Consider the following 21,298-nt stretch of genomic DNA (forward strand, 5'->3'; position numbering starts at 1 on the left):
ATGAACGCTGAGGGCGCACTTTATTCCTACAGAAACACGCAATTCAAAACCTCCGGGTTGTTTTGTTATTTTCACGACGAGCTGGGAAAACTATTCTGCACCGAACCCCGGGAAAGTAGATGCTGGTTATATCATAGGATCACTGGGCTGGATAGACGATGTGCACATTGAAAATTTTGAGCATAATAAACGCACCGATAAGAAATAACGGTGACTTTTGATGCAGTGTAAGTGAATACTCCCAAACAACGAGTGGAGTTAATTTGCGGGGAGGCTGTCCGAAGACTACTGCCGTGGTTTAGCTTGTAATTGACGGCCAAAGCCAGCTGCTCATGTGTGCGTCGATCGAAGAGGACTACACGTGCACGATTTGTGAGATACACTGCATGAACAACATCGCTACACCTTAGATTATAACTTGGAACAACTTTTACGGTATGTGTGAAAACAAGATTCCTCGTCTGTTGTTTGCATTTGTTGGTTTTGAACTCGTGAAACATCGATTTTTCATTTTGTGTGCATTGTTTTTTTGGGGGTTTTTTTATTTAGATGATCTTCAACAGCCAAACTCTCTCATTATAATCATTGCTTTTTATCGTCTATGATTGTGAATTGCCGTATCCTGCCACCACTTTATTACTACTCATTTTTAACTACACTAAAGTAGGAATATCTCATTTGAGTAAATTAGAATTAGATCATCTTCATTCATCTTCATTTACTGTACAGAAACCTGTTCTGGAGAACCAGATTTATTTCATTAAGAATGAAAAGGTAGTGACAGGATACTATACATTTTTTAACCAGAAATTGTGATTCAGTTTTCTACATGACAATAGTCGATACTTAAATTCTAGTAATATTGTGAGGTGAGGGGTAGGCTTGGTATAGCAAGTCATGCAGTCTAATGTTTTAGTCTGCTTTGACAACCAACATGACCAACAAACTAGAAACTTCTGCTTGTTTCTTTTAATGTTATTTTTTTCTAGTCGTCAGTTCAACTATTTGTGTTTCACATATTTATTTTACAGAAATGACAGAAACGACACAAACACCTGTTCCAAATGGGAAGCCATCGGCAAAGGAGAAAGAAAGCAAAGAGGAGGTTTGTTTCACTTTGGAAAGTTTTTTTGTTTCAAAATCAAAATATTGTGCTGTTTTTTTCTTTGGTTTTTTACAAAGGTTAAACTGAAATATTAAAAACATTAAAATCGAAACAGAAACCAGAACAAACACAAATAAATGTCTTCACAATGTAGGGCCCTATTGTAAAACAATTAAGGCCAAGTAAAAAAAAAACATGTTTCGCGTCCTTTTTACAGGCCGCCTCCTTTTTTATTTTATTTTTTATTTTTTTTTTTAATAGGGTTATTTTAAATAATCTCAGCAAAAACAATCTGAAATGTCTTGTCTGAATGCCTCGACTAAATTGTTTCATTTATGTTTTGTGTATTTCAGCAGTAGAAAAAACAATGGATATTTGACATTTTAACAAAGAATGGCGGCCATTTTGAAATAAAAAATAAAAAATAAAAAGCCCCTCTTCCTCCCTTTTTTTGAAAAACGAAAAAAAAGAAGTAATAGAAAAATAAACAATGGGACCAAATAGTGAATTAGGACAATTGTTTTGATTGATTAGTCATACACTTAATTAATATTACAATGATATGTTCCTGGTTAGCTGAGCAATAAATATTGAAGGCGGCATCTAAATTTGTTTTATTTGCCCTGTCCAAAGTTGTTTTCCTGGTGGGCCACTGACTAGTACACAATAATTGAAGGCCTTTTGTGTTCGAGTTCTGATTGGAATGTGAAGATTACAGTAGAACACAATTCACAAAATCCTTGATATGACCAAAATAGGCTATTCAATGAGGTAAATTTTCCACTTCCACAAGATCGTACCACAGAGACACACATAATGAGGGTGCAATCGAATGTCCTCGCGCTGAATAAGCTAGCAGAGAATCCCCCCCCCCCCCCCCCCCCTCCCGCTTGGAAAAAACCCAACAACAACAAAACTCAATTCTAAAGGTAGGCGCACAATGTTTCCATCATAATAAAGTTCAGTGCCTAAACCCATTTTCTTCACAGGCTGTAAATCCTAACCTAATACATGTTCTCCTAAAATGTTTTAGACCAGCAAACCCTTCAGTCTGAACAGGTGCAATTCAATAAACCTCATTTGATGATCATCAGAAACCCTAAGATTTATTTGGCGACAAAAGGCCCTGGCATTTCAAAGAAGGCTTTGCTTTGTTTTTCCCATGTGGGCTTAAGTTGGTGGTGTTAGTCTCAATTCCCGTGTGGCTTGCCGCAGGGTACTTTTACCTCCAGATGACAGTACAACATTTGAGCGGAGTTCTCTGTCAATTAAGTTGAGACTATTTGTGTTGTTTGTTTGGCTAAAAGTTGAGATAATTAATTAATTTAAAGTCATTGGAGAATTAGGCTACAATTTTCAAATGGGTCCACCAAAAAGGGTCCACCAACTTGGACAACTGAACTGTATGCATTAGATTAGGATGTACAAAGTTAATTGAACTAAATTTAGTTAATTGTTCCAGAAATTGTACGAAGGTAGAAGATTTCATTGAACATTTGAATTGATGGGTTTTTGATAATGCACCCCCAGTGCATGTCATAATTTGCAACCAGTAGGCTCTATTTGTTTAAACTTTTCTTATTTCTAAAAAATGTTTTTCGACTTGATTGTTCAAAATCAACCTTCCTGTTAAAAAAGTTATAAAAATTTATATAGACTCAAGAATGGAAAAAAGGATTTAAAAGAAGAGAAAATAATATTCTTTTAAAGGGCCTCTTTTGCAGAGCAAGTCACAAATGGCCAGCAAGTACAGTTGTTTTCATGGGTATCATCTTTCCTCTATAAAACTGAACGTTTTTTTTTTCTAACTGAAAGTAAAACTTTTAAAAGTACACTGAACTAAAAGCAGAACTTAAATACCACACAAGCTTATTGCTAAGCAATGACCTTTATCAAGCAATAATATTTTCTTTTCATTAGTTTTGTGAAAACTAATTCAATGTTTTCATGACAGTGACAGTGGTTTGTTGTGATCTAGGTTACAGAAGTACACAATTGTTGGTTTTATTTATTTGTATTGTTCAAGGTACTTTCACAACAACCACGCTTTCAAAAAAATAACCATTCACCAAGAGTTATGCAAAAGCCACTGGGGGTCGGCACCTAATAAAGAATCAGTGGAGTTGAACATTTTGAAAGTGGTTTTATCAACACAATTTCTTTTCAATGTGAGGTGTTAAGCGTAATAATTCTGTTTCATCTCTATCTAAGCATGGAGCTATAAAAAGCTAAGACCCCTGGGGAAATTCGAGGAAAAAATTTGACTCGCTGTTTAAATGAAAGCAAGATCGTACTTCAAATGGCTGGTAAATGTAATCTGCCTTTGGGCTCAGGGATGGGATGGCTCATTCAAAAATATAAAATGAAACACTACTATAACAGATTTGGGGGTTTTGCCTGCATTCTAACTTGCTATAAACAGAATAATTTTGTTTTTAAATAAAGCCCAATGATCTTGGGTGCTTAACTTGTCCCGAGATGTTCTTGTTCCATACTGATTCAACGTTAAAATGCTTCACAAATTCATGAGTGATTTATTGTTTGCACAACTTTTCATTGACACAACACATTTCAGCACCACAAAGTTGTTCATTTCTAAACCCACTTAAGAAAAAAAAGTGCAGTTTCACTCATGATTCCACAAAATCTACAGTGCCAAAAGTTTATAAGTTTTAAGGCCGTGCCTGATTCTCTTACCTTACCTTACAGAAACCAAATCCCACAAATTGATGATCTGTTCTCTTGTTTTGACATTCTGAACCCCCCTGGGCCAAAGTTAATCTTCCCCTCATCGGGTGACATGTGCGCCTACCCCATGGAGTTGACCAGTCTTGGTTTTTCCTTCGAGTTTCTCTCTTTCTTTCCTCAAATCGGGTTATTTTTGTCTGTGTTTTTAGCGAGACCACCAGAGAGTGTTGTGCCACTCTGCAGAGACATTTCCTCTCTTTGGTATTTTTGAGGTCCTGAAAGCAAAATTTGTTTTTCTAGAAAAAAAATAAAGAAATTTGTTTTTCCAGTTGTTTGAAGACAAAGTGAATTTAAGTATTTACCCTCCCCTGTTTTTTTTTTTTTGTTTTTTTTGAGAGGGCTCCTTCAAAAAGTTTAATATACTTTGAACCCGGAAGTCTTCCTCGTATTTTCTTCATTTTTCCGTAGGAGGATGTCTTGGTATTTCCAAATCTCGTATTCTGGCTGGAATCAAGAATTTTCTGTCTCTTCTTGGTTATGGAATAAACTCCCTACTCCTACTAGAAATCCAACTGGTAAAAAAAAAAAAAAGGCCCCTCAAGACTTATCTTTTTTCTGTTGGCATGTAATTTTGGTTTCTCTTGTCTGCCCCCCTTTCCTGTTTTCCTCTTCTTGTCCAGCACCTTGCATCTGTTATAGTAAAAGTTGATCAGGCCTTGATGAGTTCAATTCTTGAAGGGGCACATCAATTTCCCTCTGCTAAGGGGCACTTCTATGAGGAAGATGTTGAATTTGAACCTTGCAGACGGTACCACAGCAATACCTTGAGGCACCAAGGCGACTGCTGTGTGTATTTCGAGGCCTTGTTGACGCGCTTTCTAAAAGTCATGTTTATTATTATTTGCTATTAATAATGGAATCATGATGCAGTATTAATGCCATTCAAATCATGCTTCAGATACTTTCAATTTTGTTGGCTTTTGTTGGCTTTGTGTTGCTGAAATGCTCCATTACAAAGTCGAAGTTCAACACTAGAAATTTCCCTTGGGGGTACGACTGAATGGTTTCAACATGCTGTACAAATTTTATTTGGTCTTGACAAGTGAATCATCCATTAAATCTATTTATTTGTAGGAAATTCACCACTAATCTAAACATTGCACAAGTGGGTTGTTAGGGACGGCCTAAAGTCATCAACATATTTCAGGTTGTAGGCCTACAGAGTATACAAGACATAATAGTACTTTATTCAAAACTGAGTTAACACCCCTTTTAAAGTCAAACATGGTCTTCAAAACCTGTAGCCCTCATCACCTGCACTTGAAGTTTCTGTCCAGCCTTGTGATAGGCAGTCTCTCATATTATACAGATATACAATTTAAATAGCAGTGAAAAAAAATTAAAAATTATTGTCTAATACCAGTGACCTTACTTGGTGTATCCCATCATTTGCATAAAATAACAAGCATGTCAAAATTTGGGCTCAATTGGTCATCGAAGTTGCGAGAAAATTATGGGGGAAAACACCCTTGTTTGACGATTTGTGTGCTTTCAGATAGGAATTAAAGACTTCTAGCTATAGAATAGAAGTCTTTTTATTATTTTAGTGAGAAACTACCTCTTTCTCAAAAACTACGTTACTTCAGAGGGAGTAGCCCCCCAAATTATTATTATAAAAACACAGTTTCATCCTGGTTTTTTTTTTCACTATTAATGACATTTTATGTCAGATTATTGTCACATCTCACATTTTGATGAAGCTGAGAATTGTCATAGTACAAATCAGGTTTTGGTCAAATCAAGAAGTTATCTATTGACAGTTGTTCATCAATAGGTTATTAGCATAATATGATAACAAAGACTTGTAATGCGCACATACCCACGCTTATTGGTCTTCATAGAGATACCAGCATGTATATACACTTTTTTTTTAAGGTCGCCGACCTTAAATTAAATTCCAGATTCAATAGCTAATTAGCATAAAGTTCAAACAGAGTTGTATTTCATTCATAATTTGTATGTAATGCATAGAGATACAATGATTATAAATACAACTGTTTTGTTTCAGTCAAAAACAAGTAGGGCCCCCTAATATATACAGACTGATTGTTCAGAATGTCAACTCAATTCCAGATTCATGTAATTAGCATAGCTGTAGCTTATTCATAATTGATTTGTATACTATGGAGATAGGGCCTACCAGCGATTATATACAAAGTGTTTCATAACCAGTAATTAAATTGACTCGTGATTGAGTTGTGTGTGCCCCCCCCCCCCTGCATATTGTTGTTTGGTCTTAGTATAAATTGAGATGTTGTCTTTGTCTGTTGGGATATAAATGCATTTTGATCTCTGTGGATGGAACAGGGTGACAACTGAATTGTGGCTATTATGGTAAGATTTTGTATTCATTTAAAGGCAGTGGACACTATTGGTAATAAATTACTCAAAATAATTATCAGCATAAAACCTTACTTGGTGACGAGTAATGGGGAGAGGTTGACGGTATAAAACATTGTGAGAAACGGCTCCCTCTGAAGTGACATAGTTTTCGAGAAAGAAGTAATTTTCCGCGAATTTGATTTCGAGACCTCAGATTTATAATTTTAGGTCTAGAAATCAAGCATCTGAAAGCCTCAACTTGGTGTGACAAGGGTGTTTTTCTTTCATTATTATCTCGCAACTTCGACGACCAATTGAGCTCAAATTTTCACAGGTTTGATATTTTATGCATATGTTGAGATACACCAAGTGAGAAGACTGGAATTTCCACGAATTTGATTTTGAGACCTCAAGTTTAGAATGTTGAGGTCTCGAAATCAACCATCTAAAAGCACAACACTTCGTGTGACAAGGGTGTTTTTTCTTTCATTATTATCTCGCAAGGGCGACCACCGATTGAGCTCAAATTTTCACAGGTTTGTTATTTTATGCATATGTTTTATGCATATGGTGAGAAGACTGGTCTTTGACAATTAGGCCTACCAATAGTGTCCACTGTCTTTAAGCAGACACGCTTGGGTAATTTTATTAATAATGTCAATTTATGAGTGGCATTGGAGAACTATTGTGTTTTAGATATTTGAAATTTTGACTTAGGTGATTGGAGTGCAGGGTTTTTCCAGGTTTTTTCCTTAATATTGGCACCCTGTTGCCCCCCCCCCCCCTTTGAATCACCCTTGAATCAAACATGCTTCTTAGGTAGCCTGGTGAGCTTCTCAAAAAAAATAGTAACTTACTTGTAGGTTTTAAAGGCAAGGTGTAAACTAGACCTACTCTACTCGGTAAAGAGCTTTGGAGAGCTGTTGATTTTTAAAACTGTAAAATAGAACCCCTTTGAAGTAGTGTAGAACTTTGAGAAAGAGGTAGTTTTTCACCCCAAAATTTGAATCTGAGAAAGGCTTCAGGCATGAGGCCTTTCTCAGGCATCTGAAAGCTAACAGTTTTATGCAACAAAGGTGTTATTTTTCCTCCATTATTTTCATGCAATTTTGATGACCAATTGAACCAAAACTTTTACAGGTTTGTTTTCGTAGGCGATAGGCCTATGTTATGTTGAGATACTTTTACATGCCTTTATTTCACTTGGTGACAGGTCTTGATTTTCTTTCTTGTAGGGGCACAGTAGTTTTCCTTTGATAAGGGGCACTTGTATAGGAAAATGTAAGTTAGTAATATAGCCCTTGCTTATGTATAGGGGACCAAAGCACAGGCACCTTTGCAATTGTTGTGTGTGCCATGGTTTATTTTAAGGCCTGTGGTGGAAACACCAACTCTCAATTTGGCTCCCAGTCCCAATTAAATACTCAGGCTATTCTGTATAACTATAGTCCTTGATACTAAGCGGAAGAAGGTCTCTGAAGGAGGTCTCCTTCCAGGCACTAGATAAAGAAAGGTCTTCTAAACCAAGGCCTAAAGTCTGCCACAATTGTGGACTCCTTTTTAATGCTTCATCCGGATCAATGTGGTTTGAGACGAGATTGGATGTTGTTTTGTTGATCTTTTGTGTTTGATTCCTGAAGTTCCCTGACACTTTTATAAAGAGTCGGTAGTAATGGAACTATAGCTTAGTATCTTCTGGTTAAGCTGCACAAGGCATTGTAAGGGCCTTAGTGCAAGATTTAATGGGAGGGTGGTACCTTATTTTGGTGCTCATTATATCGGGAATGGTGTACCCCCTCTTGTGTCGTAATATTGTGTGCTTAGAATCTCAGAAATTCTTTTAGGGGGGAGTAGAAAGGTACTCCTGTATACTAAGAGGAAAATATTGTCTTGATTTATGTGAATTACACTCTAAAATTGGAGGGATTTAAAAGTTAATTCAGAGGATTGTAATATGGGACTAGTAAATCTTTAAAATTTAAAAATAAATCATAGAAGCATTTAAAATTCAAATCTGAAAGATTTAATTTTAAACCTAAAAGTAGATTGGTCCCTTAATACAATCCTTTGTATTAACTTTTAAATCCACCCCATTTTGATTTAGAGTGATTGAGGGTTGGGGAAATCCCCTGTATGGTGACCTAGACTGTTGGTAATTTGGGAACTTTACCGAAAAGTTTTCGTTTTGGTATTTTTATTTTATTTTTATAAAGCAATATTTAAGTTGAGGCAATGGCGACTTTCTTGTAAAGTCATAGAAACTGATACAGTGATATCTTTGTTCATATAACCACATTACTTTGCAGTGAAATATTTCTCAACATGATTTAATGTCGTAAGTTGCAATAGGTTTTAACCAAAGTTGCTATTGCCAGTTATTTTAAGAGTGATTACAAAACAATACCTTCCCTCTCGGTTTATATAAGCTCTGTTCATCCAGGGGTGGCTTAATGGATATTATAATATCTGTCTCTCTTGATTTATGCTGGTAATTAGAACAATCCCAGCAGGCTACAAAACAAGCAAGAAAGACAAACAGAAAACAAGCGAGACAGGTAAACAAGTAGACTAGACACATGTAACAAGACTCACAGCTGGACAAACAAATGGCAGAACTCACTAAATCCCTTTTCAAATTCTTTTATTGTTATTTGACCTCTTTCTTCAAAAGTTGTTGATGCGATTTTATGTTGTTTAGTGCTTGTCAGATTTTAGTTTATTACACATAGATGATGAATTAATTGTTTGTTATTTTTTAACCAGGAGTTGCTGGGTTCTACATTATCTTTTCATGACATCAACTGCGAGGTGAAAGTCAAAGTCAAGCGAAAGGATGTTACAAAAACCATCTTAAATAACATAACGTAAGTGTGAAATTATTATTGGTCATCCATTTCAAATTCTCTGTTAAACATTTCCTTGGCTTACTCGTCTGAGTTCAGTGTGGATTTCGGAAAGAGTTAAGACTAGTGTAGTCTTACCTCAAGTAAGGATGAGTTACTCATCCTAACTTGGGACTAGCATACGTTTTAATTATCTCCTAGGACTAGTCCTTAGTTAAAACTAGTCCTAACTCTTTGTGAAATCGACCCTATATGACTTAATTATTTGTAATAAATAGGCCTAACTATTTAATTTGTTATTACAATTACTGATTATTTTGATACTTTTTTATACAGTGGAGTATTCCAGCCTGGGATGAATGCAATAATGGGACCAACAGGGAGTGGAAAAACCTCGTAAGTGAAACTTCTTTGTACCGCTTTGGCAAATGCTAATAAATCTCAACGTAATGAACCCAAATAAAAGTTTACTCTCAGTCTGTGGCAGGAGGTAAAATTATTAAAAACATTGTTTTTCCTCTTTCTTAAAAGTTCATCAAAGTTCTTCGGTAACTTAATCCAAACACAGGAATCATTGAAATGTTGAAGTAATAAATATTGTCAACATCATAATATGTCTTTATTCCAATCTTGAACATTGCAAAAAAAATGTTCAGGTGTTTTCGCTTGTCATAAATTTTCCAGTATAGCCCCCTCCTTCATCACCTCTTGTACTCTACGATATATCTTTTTTAACAAACACCAAAATTTAGATTTACAGTGACCCAATTTCGTTTCGTGGGATTTCTTGTCAGTCGTAAATTGTAATGTTGCCGTCAGTTAAAGGCACTGGACATGCTTTGTATTTACTCAAAATATATATTGGCATAAAGACTTACTTGGAGCATTTAAAGACACTGGACACTATTGGTAAGTACTCCAAGTAATTGTCAACAGACAATCTTACTTGGTAATGAGCAACGGAGAGCTGATGATAGTATTAAATGTTGTGAGAAACAGCTCCCTCTATAAATGTACCCTAGTTTTGGAGAAAGAGTTAATTTCTCTCTGATTTTGATCTGAGAAAGACGTCAGGTCTGAGGCTTGTCTCAGACATCTAAAAGCACAGAGTAATGTTTATTTCATTATTTTCTTGCAACTTTGATGACCAATTGAGCCCAAGTTTTCACAAATGTGAGAAAACTGGTCTTTGACAATTACCAAAACGTGTTCATTGCCTTTAATTGTGACGGTTTTTCCTTTGTTTGTGTTTGTTATGAAGCCTTCTTGACATCTTGGCGAGACGCAAAGATCCCAGGGGAGTGAGCGGGACTGTGCTGGTAGACGGCGCAAAGCAACCTGCTAACTTCAAGTGTATCTCTGGCTACGTGGTGCAGGTAATCTACATTTCATTTCATTTATTCTGAGTGTGAAGCCAAGGACTCTTAGAAAAGTGAACTTAATCAATGAACTAACAAAGAACAAAACGGAGAGAAGAAAAGGAAGGAAATTCCAATTTAAGATGTAGGAGGAAAACTGACTTTTTGACAACAACTCCAAATGAATTGTGCCATACTTCACAACCCTTCAACCATTTTATGATCCATAAACAGCATACAATTTGCCTTTCCTGAATGAATTTTGTATTTTCGACACATCTTTTTATCTTTTCTTGCTGAACGCCATCTTGTAATATTCTTGTTGTTTATCAAAGGATGACGTTGTCATGGGAACACTGACAGTAAGAGAAAATCTTGCCTTCTCGGCCGCCCTTCGTCTCCAGGGTAATTTCAGCCACTCGGAACGGGCGGAGAGAGTTGAAGACGTCATCACAGAGCTCGGACTGTCAGATTGTGGGAACACAAGGGTAGGTTGGGACTGACTAGCAAAAGGGTGTGGAAACATCAACTAATTATACTTACACAGGGAAATCCGGGAAGAGGCAGATCCTAGACACTCATTCCAGAGGGATTGGCCATGTCCAAATTGGCGCCTACAGCTACGGCTACGGCTGTTGCTAAGGGTGTTGCTAAGGGCGTCCTATACCTCAACACAGGATGGCGGGGAAATCTAGCTGTAGCCGGAGCCGCCCATTCCGACACAGCCTTAGTGTGCCCTGTGAGGGGGAAGTTCAGGGGCCTTTCTCTAACCTTCACTTGGGCTCGGACTTCTGCTCTAGGTTCTGTCTGCTAAAAATACACAACAAGTACTCGGATGAAAAAATACACGATGCTCCAAAAATGTATATACTTGCTACGTTTCCACTGCTAATGCAGAGCGCGCGGATCCCAAGCCAGATACGAAGCCCAAGCTGAGATTTGAGAAAGGCCCCCAGTTCAGCTGAAGGACTACACCAAAAAGTTGATCCTTCATTTGTTTTCCTTACTTTTACTACTGGGAACTACTTGTGCAGACAGAGCTGTGCCAAAAAGTATTGTCTTATTTTTCTTAAAACGGTTTCATGAAGGAGCGGATTTTGTTTGGATGAAACAAGAAATGCAAATAAGAGTAGAATCGTATTTTTCTGTCCAAATATTTGTTACAGGTTGGGACTGAGTTTATCCGGGGCGTCTCCGGTGGAGAGAGGAAACGTACTAACATTGGGATGGAGTTGATCACCAAGCCAAGCGTTCTGTTTCTTGATGAGCCTACAACGGGTCTGGACGCCGCTACAGCCAGTGTTGTTATGCTTCTCCTCTCAAGGTGATTATCTCATTTTAGAATCTTTTATAAAAAAATCATTTAAATTTTGTTTACAAAATAATATTACTTTTTAAGTTTTGTTGCAAAAAATAGTTAGTGGCGTTTGACCAAAGCAGAGTCTTTCTTGAAGGCTAAAAAAAATATATATTTATTTTAGCCTTCAAGAAAGACTCTGCTAGGGTCAAAACATCAGACCATTAAAACATTTATATATTTTTTATGTAGAATTCCAAACCTACCTCTGGCTTTACCTCATTTTAATAACTAATTATTATTAATCTTATCCTGACCCTTTCCTAGATTGTCCAAGAGAGGGCGCACTACCATTTTCTCTATTCACCAGCCAAGATTCTCCATCTACCGGCTTTTTGACACGCTGCATCTTCTGGATAAAGGCGCAACAGTTTACCACGGACCCACGGAAGGGGCTCTCAACTTCTTTGAATCAATCGGTAAATTTTATCACCTTTCGTCTGTATTACAGGTAGTAACATTTACCCCCTCTAGTGTTTGCAAGAGGGGTGTCTGGGTGTCTTTTGGACACCCTTTTTGAAATTTGAACACTCTGTTTTATCTGTCATTTGCATTTGAAAGTATTGTAAGTGAAGAAGTTTAACACCCAGTTCTTAAATTTCACACAAATTCGGACACCCTTTTACCAAATCCGGGCTAAAACCTTGCTAGAAATGTAGGATGAAATGAAGAAAAGAAAAAAAAAAGTTCAAGTTAAGAACATTTTTAACAAAGCAACAAATAGCTGCTTATTTTGTTTACCGTGTTCTTTCTATGACAGGTTACCAGTGTGAGGAGCACAACAACCCACCAGACTTCTTCCTTGATGTCATCAATGGCTACTTGAATTCATCTCTTAAGTCACTTGGTCCTGCAGCAGAGGAGAATGGTAAATCTTTTGATGATAGATTTTTGAATTGTTGTGCTTCCAATTGGACGATATCTGGTCAAGATGTTGTATTGTCCAAAAAAACTTTTAAAAACTAAAATCTTAATACTCTTTGATTTCTGTATTGGAGGTACCATTGATAAAACATAGTACCGAGCAGTGGACATCTCCCTTTGTAGTGTGCCTTAAACACTTGTTTTGTTACAAATACCTTTCATAATTTGTATACTCATTTTTTTTCCCCGATTCCACAGGTAAATCACTCGGGTGGTATTCGAACCCACAACCTTTGCACTGCTTCATGTAGAATACATGTCATACCACGAAACCACCGATCTAGCCCAATGGATAGAGGAAGTTCAAATCCAATGTATCCCTATTTGTATTTCTACTAACTTTTCCCTATCTTCTTGGTGGGGACTCGAACCCCCATAATCTCTGTCCCTTATACCAAATGCAATCAAACTTCTGATTTTCCCATTTCAGGTGATTGTGAGAAAGGCACCCAAGTCATACTGACTGAGATGGACAATGGCCTCTCCGCTAACCCATCTCTAGCTGAGCTGTTCAAAGCGTCAACGGGACATGAAACGATGACTAGCGACGCCGGTGTCATCCATCTGTCTCATAAAAATGGGGAAGATGACGCGATTGTGCAAGATATTCAATATGCAACTTCCTTTCCTGTCCAGGTAAAGAATAAAATGTTATTTTTATTCAATTACTTTATTTTAGTAATGCAGGCCTTGGAAAAACCCACAGCGCCCACAATAATTGCTGTGGTGCCCTGCGCTTTTGCTGTAATGCCCTTTGCAAAGATCAAGTGCAAACTTTGTTGTAGTTACAATTGTATCAACATTCCCTTTTTCCCTACTCACAAACATTTTCCTTCTGCCCCTCCTGCATCCTTCTTGTGTCTGACAGTAGTTTATTCTTTTTTTTCTTCTCTACAGTTGAAGTATGTCTCGAAGAGAACCATCATCAATTTCATCAGAAGTCCACAACTTGCCATATTTCAGGTCAGTAAAGTTGTCACACATTCCCTTTTAATGAGTCAAAACTTGAAATTTTGAAAATGTTAAAAAGAACCCAGTAAGCAACTGGGCCCAATTTCACTAAGCTGCTTATTAAGCACAAAACAATTGTGCTTACCTGAAATAAATTGTCAAAATAATGTCATATGTACTGTTTGCAATGTGGTCTCCCACTTATTTGCAAAGCAGAAAACCTTTGGCACCATTTCTGTTAAAGAGGCTCAATGAAATTGGTCCCAGAAGAAAACATCTTATAATGTAGTTTGTTAAAGTTAATTTGATGTGAAAAATTCTCTAAACTTTCCTGTCTTTTCAATTGTAAATTTATTTGTGTTTATTTATATTCCTATTTATTTTGTTGTAGCCTCTGAGTATGATTTTCCTTTCCCTGGTTCTTGGTGTCATCTTCTGGCAACTGGACCTCTCGTTAAACTCCGGAATCCAGAATAGGTAAATCAAAATTATTTTAATTTATCAGGGAAACTGATGCTTCCTGTGAAATTCCATGCTCACTGCAAACTTGATTCTGTCCTTGAGCCATAACTGCTGAGAAGAGCTGTAAGAGTTCCATAAAGTTGATCACAGAAATCTAATTAAAAACTCGAGTCTTAGGTGGCTTTCTGTCTGTTAGTGTTATAGCTAGGAATAAGGGCTGAATTGAGCAAAAAGGGTCTTAAAAGTTGAACCCAGATAATCAAATTTAGAAACACAAAGCTGGCATTCTGCCCATTATAAATCAGCAGCGATAGTTTCATAACTTTTATCCCAAATGAGATAAGCATAAATAGATTGAACTTAGTAGATGTTGTAATTATTAGTTACCTGTATTTTTTTTTATACATTTCTTTTATGGAGATGTTCCTTCTGTATGCATGAAACATTGAAAATAATTATCATATTTCTAGAGTTGGTGCGTTTTTGTTTGTGACCATGAATATGGTGTTTGGAAACATGAGTGCCATCGAAGCCTTCATCCAAGAAAGGGTCATCTTTGTGTAAGTCAACTCTTCTTCCAACCCCAAATCATTTTTTAAATCATTAATTATTCAATTAGTAGCTTGATGGGTTTTTTCAAAATTACCTGTGGGATAATGCAGGCATAAATAGTCATAGCTAAAAAATATTCCCATCATACTCCTGTCAATAAGAGGTTTCCAAGATGGTGTATTGAGCAAGACCCAGTCTGTTCAGGTTTTTGTTATTTTTATATCTTTCATTCAAATTAACATGACACCATATTTAGAAACTCAACTTGTTTAATTATTACTTTGAGTCTGTAGGGCTGGCAAAAGGTCATTTTGTAAAACATTTAAAGAATTGACATTGAGCAGTTCTAAATATATTGTCATTCACTCCATCTATCCCAGACACTGTAAGTTGGTTTTTACAGAAATTTTTTTTTTTTGTAAAAGAAACATTACAGAATTGGTTTTGCTAGCAAACAAGTTGCTGGCAGTGTAAGCACTTTATGTAGTCCACCATATACATAAACTGACAAACCTGTAAAAGTTTGAGAGCGATCGGCCTTCTGGCATGGGTCACGAGAGAACTGCTGGTAAATCTTTGATCTTCATGATTTTTGTTTCTTACCAATTCTGTAACGTTCCTTTAAAAGGAAGTTGTTTTGACAAACTCAAAGAGCTCAAGAATCCTTTTGTCAAACTTGGCTTTCTTATTTCCCGCCGTTTTATACAGACATGAGACAGCGAGTGGTTTTTACAGGGTGTCCACTTTCTTCATCTCAAAAATATTCTGCGATCTGTTGCCAATGAGAATATTACCAACGGCTTTGTTCGCTCTCATTACGTACTGGATGCTTGGTAAGTGGGTACCAGCGTAAGTGGGTACCAGCTTAAGATTTAGTAGTCCTCTTACAGTCTTATTAAGTTTTTCTTTTTGTTTTTTTAATTGGAATAAAACCAAAACTCAGTTTAATACTTAATTGTTTTATTTATTTTTATTTACATGTTTACTTCTTTATTTTTTTATTTACTAATTAACATATGTCTAAATTTATTTAAGTATTTTTTTGTAGGGGGGTGGGGGCGTAATGGTTCATGAAAGGCTGAATGTAGGCCCATTTAGTTGCCTTTTTAAAAATTCTAACAGGACCAATCATTATAACTAAGATATTTTTTGTTTTAATTGTTAAAAATTATAGGGCTCAATTTAATACAAGCAGATTGTTGCAAAAAGCCTCAATTGACAGGGAATCAGTCATAAAAGTATTTGTTTAAAAATGGCGTTTAGGCTGGTAACCTTACATCGCTAAGCAATATTTTAACAGCTTGTATGTACTAAGTGCTCCTTGGTGAGATGTGAACTTCTCGACTTCTCCTCACCAGGTTTGAAGGCGACAGCAGGATCATTCTTTGTCTACCTTTTGAATCTGATCATGACGACGTTTACTGCTTGCAGCCTCTCCTTTGCCATCAGTAGTACGGTCACCTTACAGAGTGTCGCCACTTTACTTGTCTCCTTGTGTTATGTCGTCATGCTTGTAAGTAATTTACTTCATGTCAGACTCTCAAAATAAGGTGAAAAACACTGTATTCTCTGAAAAACACTGTATTCTTTAGTTGTCAGTTTTGTATTTTCCCTAGAGGCCCTGTTATGTCTCACAAGAGAATATTTTCAGGCGACTAGGAGGAAAAAACCAACCACACTGCATGCAAAATTAACACTTTGGCAGCACAAACAACATTCTTCTAGCTGGTACTCACTATCTTCCCCCCCCCCAAAAAAAAATTTTTTTTTTTAAATAATAAACATCGATTTTCTTTCTGGAGATTCTTATGGCCTGGAACTGGTTGCCTGTAAATTGACTCGTGCCAAACCAGTGCCACTCAAAAGGAACCAGACACGGGTTTCCTTTCAGGCCCACTCTTGCTAACATTATTTGTGATATAAAGTTTCTTAATTCATATGTTTAAAATGATCTTAATCTTAAATGAATAAAGCAACAAATAAAACAAAGCTTAAAATCCCCTTAACATTTTTAAAATTAATTTTGTATTAATGTTTTATTGTCACATGTTTAATATATATATAAACAGTGAAATACATTTGGGTTTTGCGTGTCTAAAATGAGCAATTTGGTTTTCTTTTGAGATGTTTTGTTGTGTTTGTCTTGCAGGTATTCAGTGGCCTACTGGTCAATATCGCATCCTTACCCTCCTGGTTGCAGTGGATCCAATACCTAAGCTTATTCAGATACAGTCTCAATGTAAGTCTTGGTCCTAGTGTTCTGTAACATAATAGATACCAATTCTTCCATCAACCAAAAGGTACCAGACTATGTCTTCCTCCTAACCTCACTTTGGGTTGAATTGATCTGAATGGTGGAAAAGAAAAGGTTTGCCCTTGGGGAAAATCAGAATAGTGATTAAACACCCTGTTAAAGCCCTTGTGTTCGATAAAATACTCCTCTATTTTTTTTTTAAGGACCAATAATCATGCCTGTGTTTTCCGTTTTGTTTGCAGGCGTTGAGTATAAATGAACTTGTCGGACTGAAGTTTTGCGGGATGATAGGCAACAGTACTATCTGGTGAGAACTTTTCCTTTTCCTTATCTTAAAATTCATATAATAACATTTGCACCGATAGTTCTCAAACGGTTGTTTTATTATCGAAAGCTGCTGTAGGCCTTTAACCAAACAGGTTTTATTGGGATTCATTTCAACATGAAACCGGTTTTCCCTTTAAAAACCGGTTTGAACAAGTGTAATCATAAACCTTTTTATTATTCACTCATGAACAGCATGTCTGGAGAGTCTTATCTCGACGGTCAAGGGATCAATTACTCAACCTGGGGACTTTGGCAGAATGAATTTGCTCTTGGCATCATGTGTGTTTGCTTGTTGCTTCTGACCTACATCAAACTCAGATTGATTCCTAAGTACAAGTAGAATTGTTCATCGGCAAGATGGGTCTCATGTACTACCGCAGACACTTCCTACAAGAAGACAATTCCAAAGTAAAAGAACAGTTGTCCAATAATAAGATGGGTCTTATGTACTACCGCAAACACTTCCTACAAGAAGGCAATTCCAAAGTACAAGTAGAGTTGGCCAACCGCAAGATGGGTCTTAAGCAGCAAGATGGGTCTTAAGCAGCAAGATGGGTCTTAAGCAGCAAGATGGGTCTTAAGCAGCAAGATGGGTCTTAAGCAGCAAGATGGGTCTTAAGCAGCAAGATGGGTCTTAAGCAGCAAGATGGGTCTTAAGCAGCAAGATGGGTCTTAAGCAGCAAGATGGGTCTTAAGCAGCAGGATGGGTCTTAAGATTGTAGAGATTACAAGTAAGGCAATTCCAAAGTACAAGAAGAGAGCTTCCAAAAAGCATAGTGTTTTCGAAGTACTGTTCAGACTTTTTTAAGCAGTGTGATTCCAACCAAGCAATGTGTTTCCAAAGTACTTGTTTAAACTTCCATGAAGCAAGATGATTTTGAAATACAAAATAGAGCCTTCTGGAAAAGCAAGGTTATTCCAAAATACAAGAGACTTCCACCAAGCAAGGTGTTTCCAAAGTACTTGTTTAGACTTTCAACAATCAGAATGATTCTGAAGTGGAGCCTTCCAGAGAGCAAGGTACGAGTAGAGAGTTTTCAACAAGCAAGGGGATTCCAAAGTTCAAGTTGAGCTACACACCAAATATAAAGTGAGGATGTAAACAGCGAGATGTTTGAAGAGCTACATCACTTCTCATTATGATAAGTCAGAAACTACAGATGCAAAGTGGAGTTCAAAGAAGATGAAGATGGCTGAGTGTGTGCTTTCATATTAAACCCCAGAGATCCGTGTCATCAGGCTGTTTCTGAATCAATGGCTTTGGTTGTGGCTCTGGCTGAATCACCGACAAGGCTCGGAGTTTACCATTAGCCATAGCCGTAGCTTCTTCCCTCACACAAAAAGTCCTATCTTGTAGGCGGAATTCTGATAGATTCATAGATATTTAAGGATTCCTATTCCATTTTTTGTAAGGGTTGGTTCAGATTCAGCCTATTTTAGTCATTGTCATAGCATGGTCTGAGTCTTCAGGACACAGGCTATATCTCTGGGCCCAGATACGTGTATATAGTTCTATTTAATAAAAGGGTATATTGTTTTTCTTACTTAAAATAAATTTAATGTAAAGATGAGAAGTTTATAAATGTTTGATGTGAACCAACAGGGTATTGAAGGGTAAATGGATGGAGGTGTAGACAGTTTTTTTTTAAAAACAAAAAACATATGGAAACAATATTTAACAAACTAAAATTAACAGCTTATGTTGCGGGGGGGGGGGGGGGGGGTATATTTTCAAGAAGTGAATTCAACAATACTTTTAAACTGTCAGCAATTTGATACCAAACACGAGGGGGGGGGACTATCGTCCAGGTACTTGTTTATACTTTCAAGTCTCAAACTCACAGGGCCGATTTCTTGAATTGTTTCTGCTCCGCAGAAAACTAGTGAAATGTGTTTAGAGACGCCGTTTTTCATACTTTGTCACCAATTAGTCACGGCACTAGAGGGCGCAAATCGTCTGGCTCGGAGGGACGGATATTTTTCCTGTAGTATAGAATTGCCTTCCTCAAAAAAATTCAAGAATTTTTAAATCGATTTAGAAAAAAAGGAAAAACCCATTGAAAAGCACTACGACTGTGGCAATTTCGATGTACAGAAATTGCCGCTAACCCGGGACTACTATTACAGCCGGGCTACTCATTTATCCAGTTTGCTAGCCTAAAGGGCTAGTGGAAAAATAATGCAAAGATTACAAACAGCAATGAACTGTGCTGAATGGTGTATGAAAAGTTTGTGCCGTGACTCAAGACATAATGTGTTTTTCGGGCTACCAAAATCTCATCAGGGCTACTAAAAATTCTGGGTTACTAGCCCTGCTGACTTCCATGAAAATACATTTAATTTCGATGTACCGAAAAATAAATTGCCGTAGGCACTGGGCCTGATTTTAGTGAAGGACCTACAGATTACTCTTCGAAGAGTTCCAGTAATTCGTGTTGCGATATCGGAAATGAACGTATGATGGTCTTGAAGACTATAGTTTATTAGGGGTGGATGATCGAGTATTCGAAGGATCTGCACGTACAACACGTGCCATAAGCATTTTGAAATAATGGTGGCCACTATAGAAGGGCACTATTTGGTTCGGGTGCATTCAGACAGATTTACCCAAACCTATAATGTGATTATTAATAGTATTGTGTTCACTATACTTCAAAATGGCTTATCTACATCCATGTTGCTACACAGCCTTGGAAGTTGCCCTTAATCAAGCATGACAGTTGATTGATGTTCCAACATCAGTTTGTTAGTTTATTCATGTCATGCGAGACAATAAACCTGAATGTTGAAGGTCGAATGAATGATTCGATTTGCAGGACTAAAGCAACCACAATGTTATCAAGCTTCCTTTTTGTCTTTAGCAGAGATAAATCCGGAATGTTCAGAAGGGCTGGGACCCGGCGTAATCCCCGGTCAACCTGCGTCCAATTTCATAGAGCTGCTTAAAGGCACTGGACACTATTGATAATTACTCAAAATAATTTTTGGCATAAAACCTTACTTGGTTAAAATTTTCTTCCTCCATGGTTAAACGGGTAATGGGGAGAGGTTGTTAGTATAAAACATTGTGAGAAACAGCTCCCTCTGAAGTAACGTAGTTTTTGAGAATAATTGATCACTAAAATATTAGAATTTGATTTCGAGATATCAGAATCAGATTTTGAGGTCTCGAAATCAAGCATATAAAAGCACCAAGCCTGTGCAACAAGGGCTTGTTTTCTCCATTATTTTCTCGCAACTTCGACGACGAATTGACCTCAAATTTTCACAGGTTTGTTATTTTATGTATATGTTGAGATACACCAAGTGGGAAGACTGGTCTTTGATAATTACCAATAGTGTCCAGTGCCTTTAAGTACAAAACATAGCTAAGCACAACCAGGTGATACTTACCAGAAAAGGGTTACCAACCAAACTACCATGTCACATGTACAATTTGTGACTGGTATCCTGCTCATTTCTGCTTATTTTAACCGAAAAAAAAAATTAAGCAATATGAAATTGGTCCCTGGGAGTTTTTTGACATAAATTGTGTTTGATTCCAGTGCGTATCAATGGATGAACTTTTAAAAACATTTGTATTTAAATGGATTTAAAGGCAAAGTATTTTTTTTTTTTTTTTTTTAACCATTCCATTGTTTGAATCCTGTATAAATTAATGTACAGATACACAAAACTAACGTCTGAAAATTTCAATATTTCAAAAGGTGGTCGTGCTTTTGAAATATCGTCGAAAACCTGGGGCGAATTGTATGTCACTCCGGAATAATAATAATTGATAGCGGTAGTACAGTTAATGACGATCCTATAAGCTAAAGTAGTAGTCCCAGCCTATTTCTATACCATCCGCCCAGGTAATAGTTAATAAGCAGGACAGTTCTTTTCAGAACTGAGAAGTCTCCCGAACACCCGAACAATCTACTCCGCGGCAGTAGAATTAAGCAAGACAGTTCTCTTAGAACAACTACCTGGCAAGTAGATACACACATGGTATTACCGCAAACCAAATATATATTCCTCGCCATGCAATGCCTCAAATCGTATATAATAATAATAGGGATACACAATCTGGGAGGCGTGGCTCAATATAATTAT

At 36.9% G+C, this 21,298-nt stretch overlaps 1 protein-coding gene across 2 annotated transcripts; it reads left to right on the forward strand.

Moving 5' to 3' along the window:
* The first annotated feature begins 58 nt into the window (after positions 1 to 58).
* On the forward strand, positions 59 to 18,910 carry LOC117303921 (broad substrate specificity ATP-binding cassette transporter ABCG2-like). 2 transcript variants are annotated; one of them, XM_033788380.1, is made up of 18 exons: positions 59 to 435; positions 1,032 to 1,105; positions 8,939 to 9,039; positions 9,355 to 9,414; positions 10,280 to 10,394; positions 10,712 to 10,864; positions 11,543 to 11,700; positions 12,001 to 12,152; positions 12,494 to 12,601; positions 13,088 to 13,293; positions 13,555 to 13,620; positions 14,000 to 14,085; positions 14,541 to 14,630; positions 15,331 to 15,455; positions 15,981 to 16,135; positions 16,772 to 16,861; positions 17,119 to 17,183; positions 17,396 to 18,910. In XM_033788380.1, the coding sequence occupies exons 2-18, from the start codon at positions 1,034 to 1,036 to the stop codon at positions 17,541 to 17,543; spliced, it is 1,950 nt and encodes a 649-aa protein (XP_033644271.1). In that variant the 5' UTR covers positions 59 to 435; positions 1,032 to 1,033; the 3' UTR covers positions 17,544 to 18,910. The 2 variants fall into 2 exon arrangements, with proteins under 2 accessions (XP_033644271.1, XP_033644272.1); XM_033788381.1 differs by lacking the exons at positions 59 to 435; positions 1,032 to 1,105 and adding an exon at positions 6,136 to 6,187.
* Positions 18,911 to 21,298: the final 2,388 nt, after the last annotated feature.

The sequence above is a fragment of the Asterias rubens genome, chromosome 20, assembly GCF_902459465.1.
Source record: "Asterias rubens chromosome 20, eAstRub1.3, whole genome shotgun sequence".
Lineage (NCBI taxonomy): Eukaryota > Metazoa > Echinodermata > Asteroidea > Forcipulatida > Asteriidae > Asterias > Asterias rubens.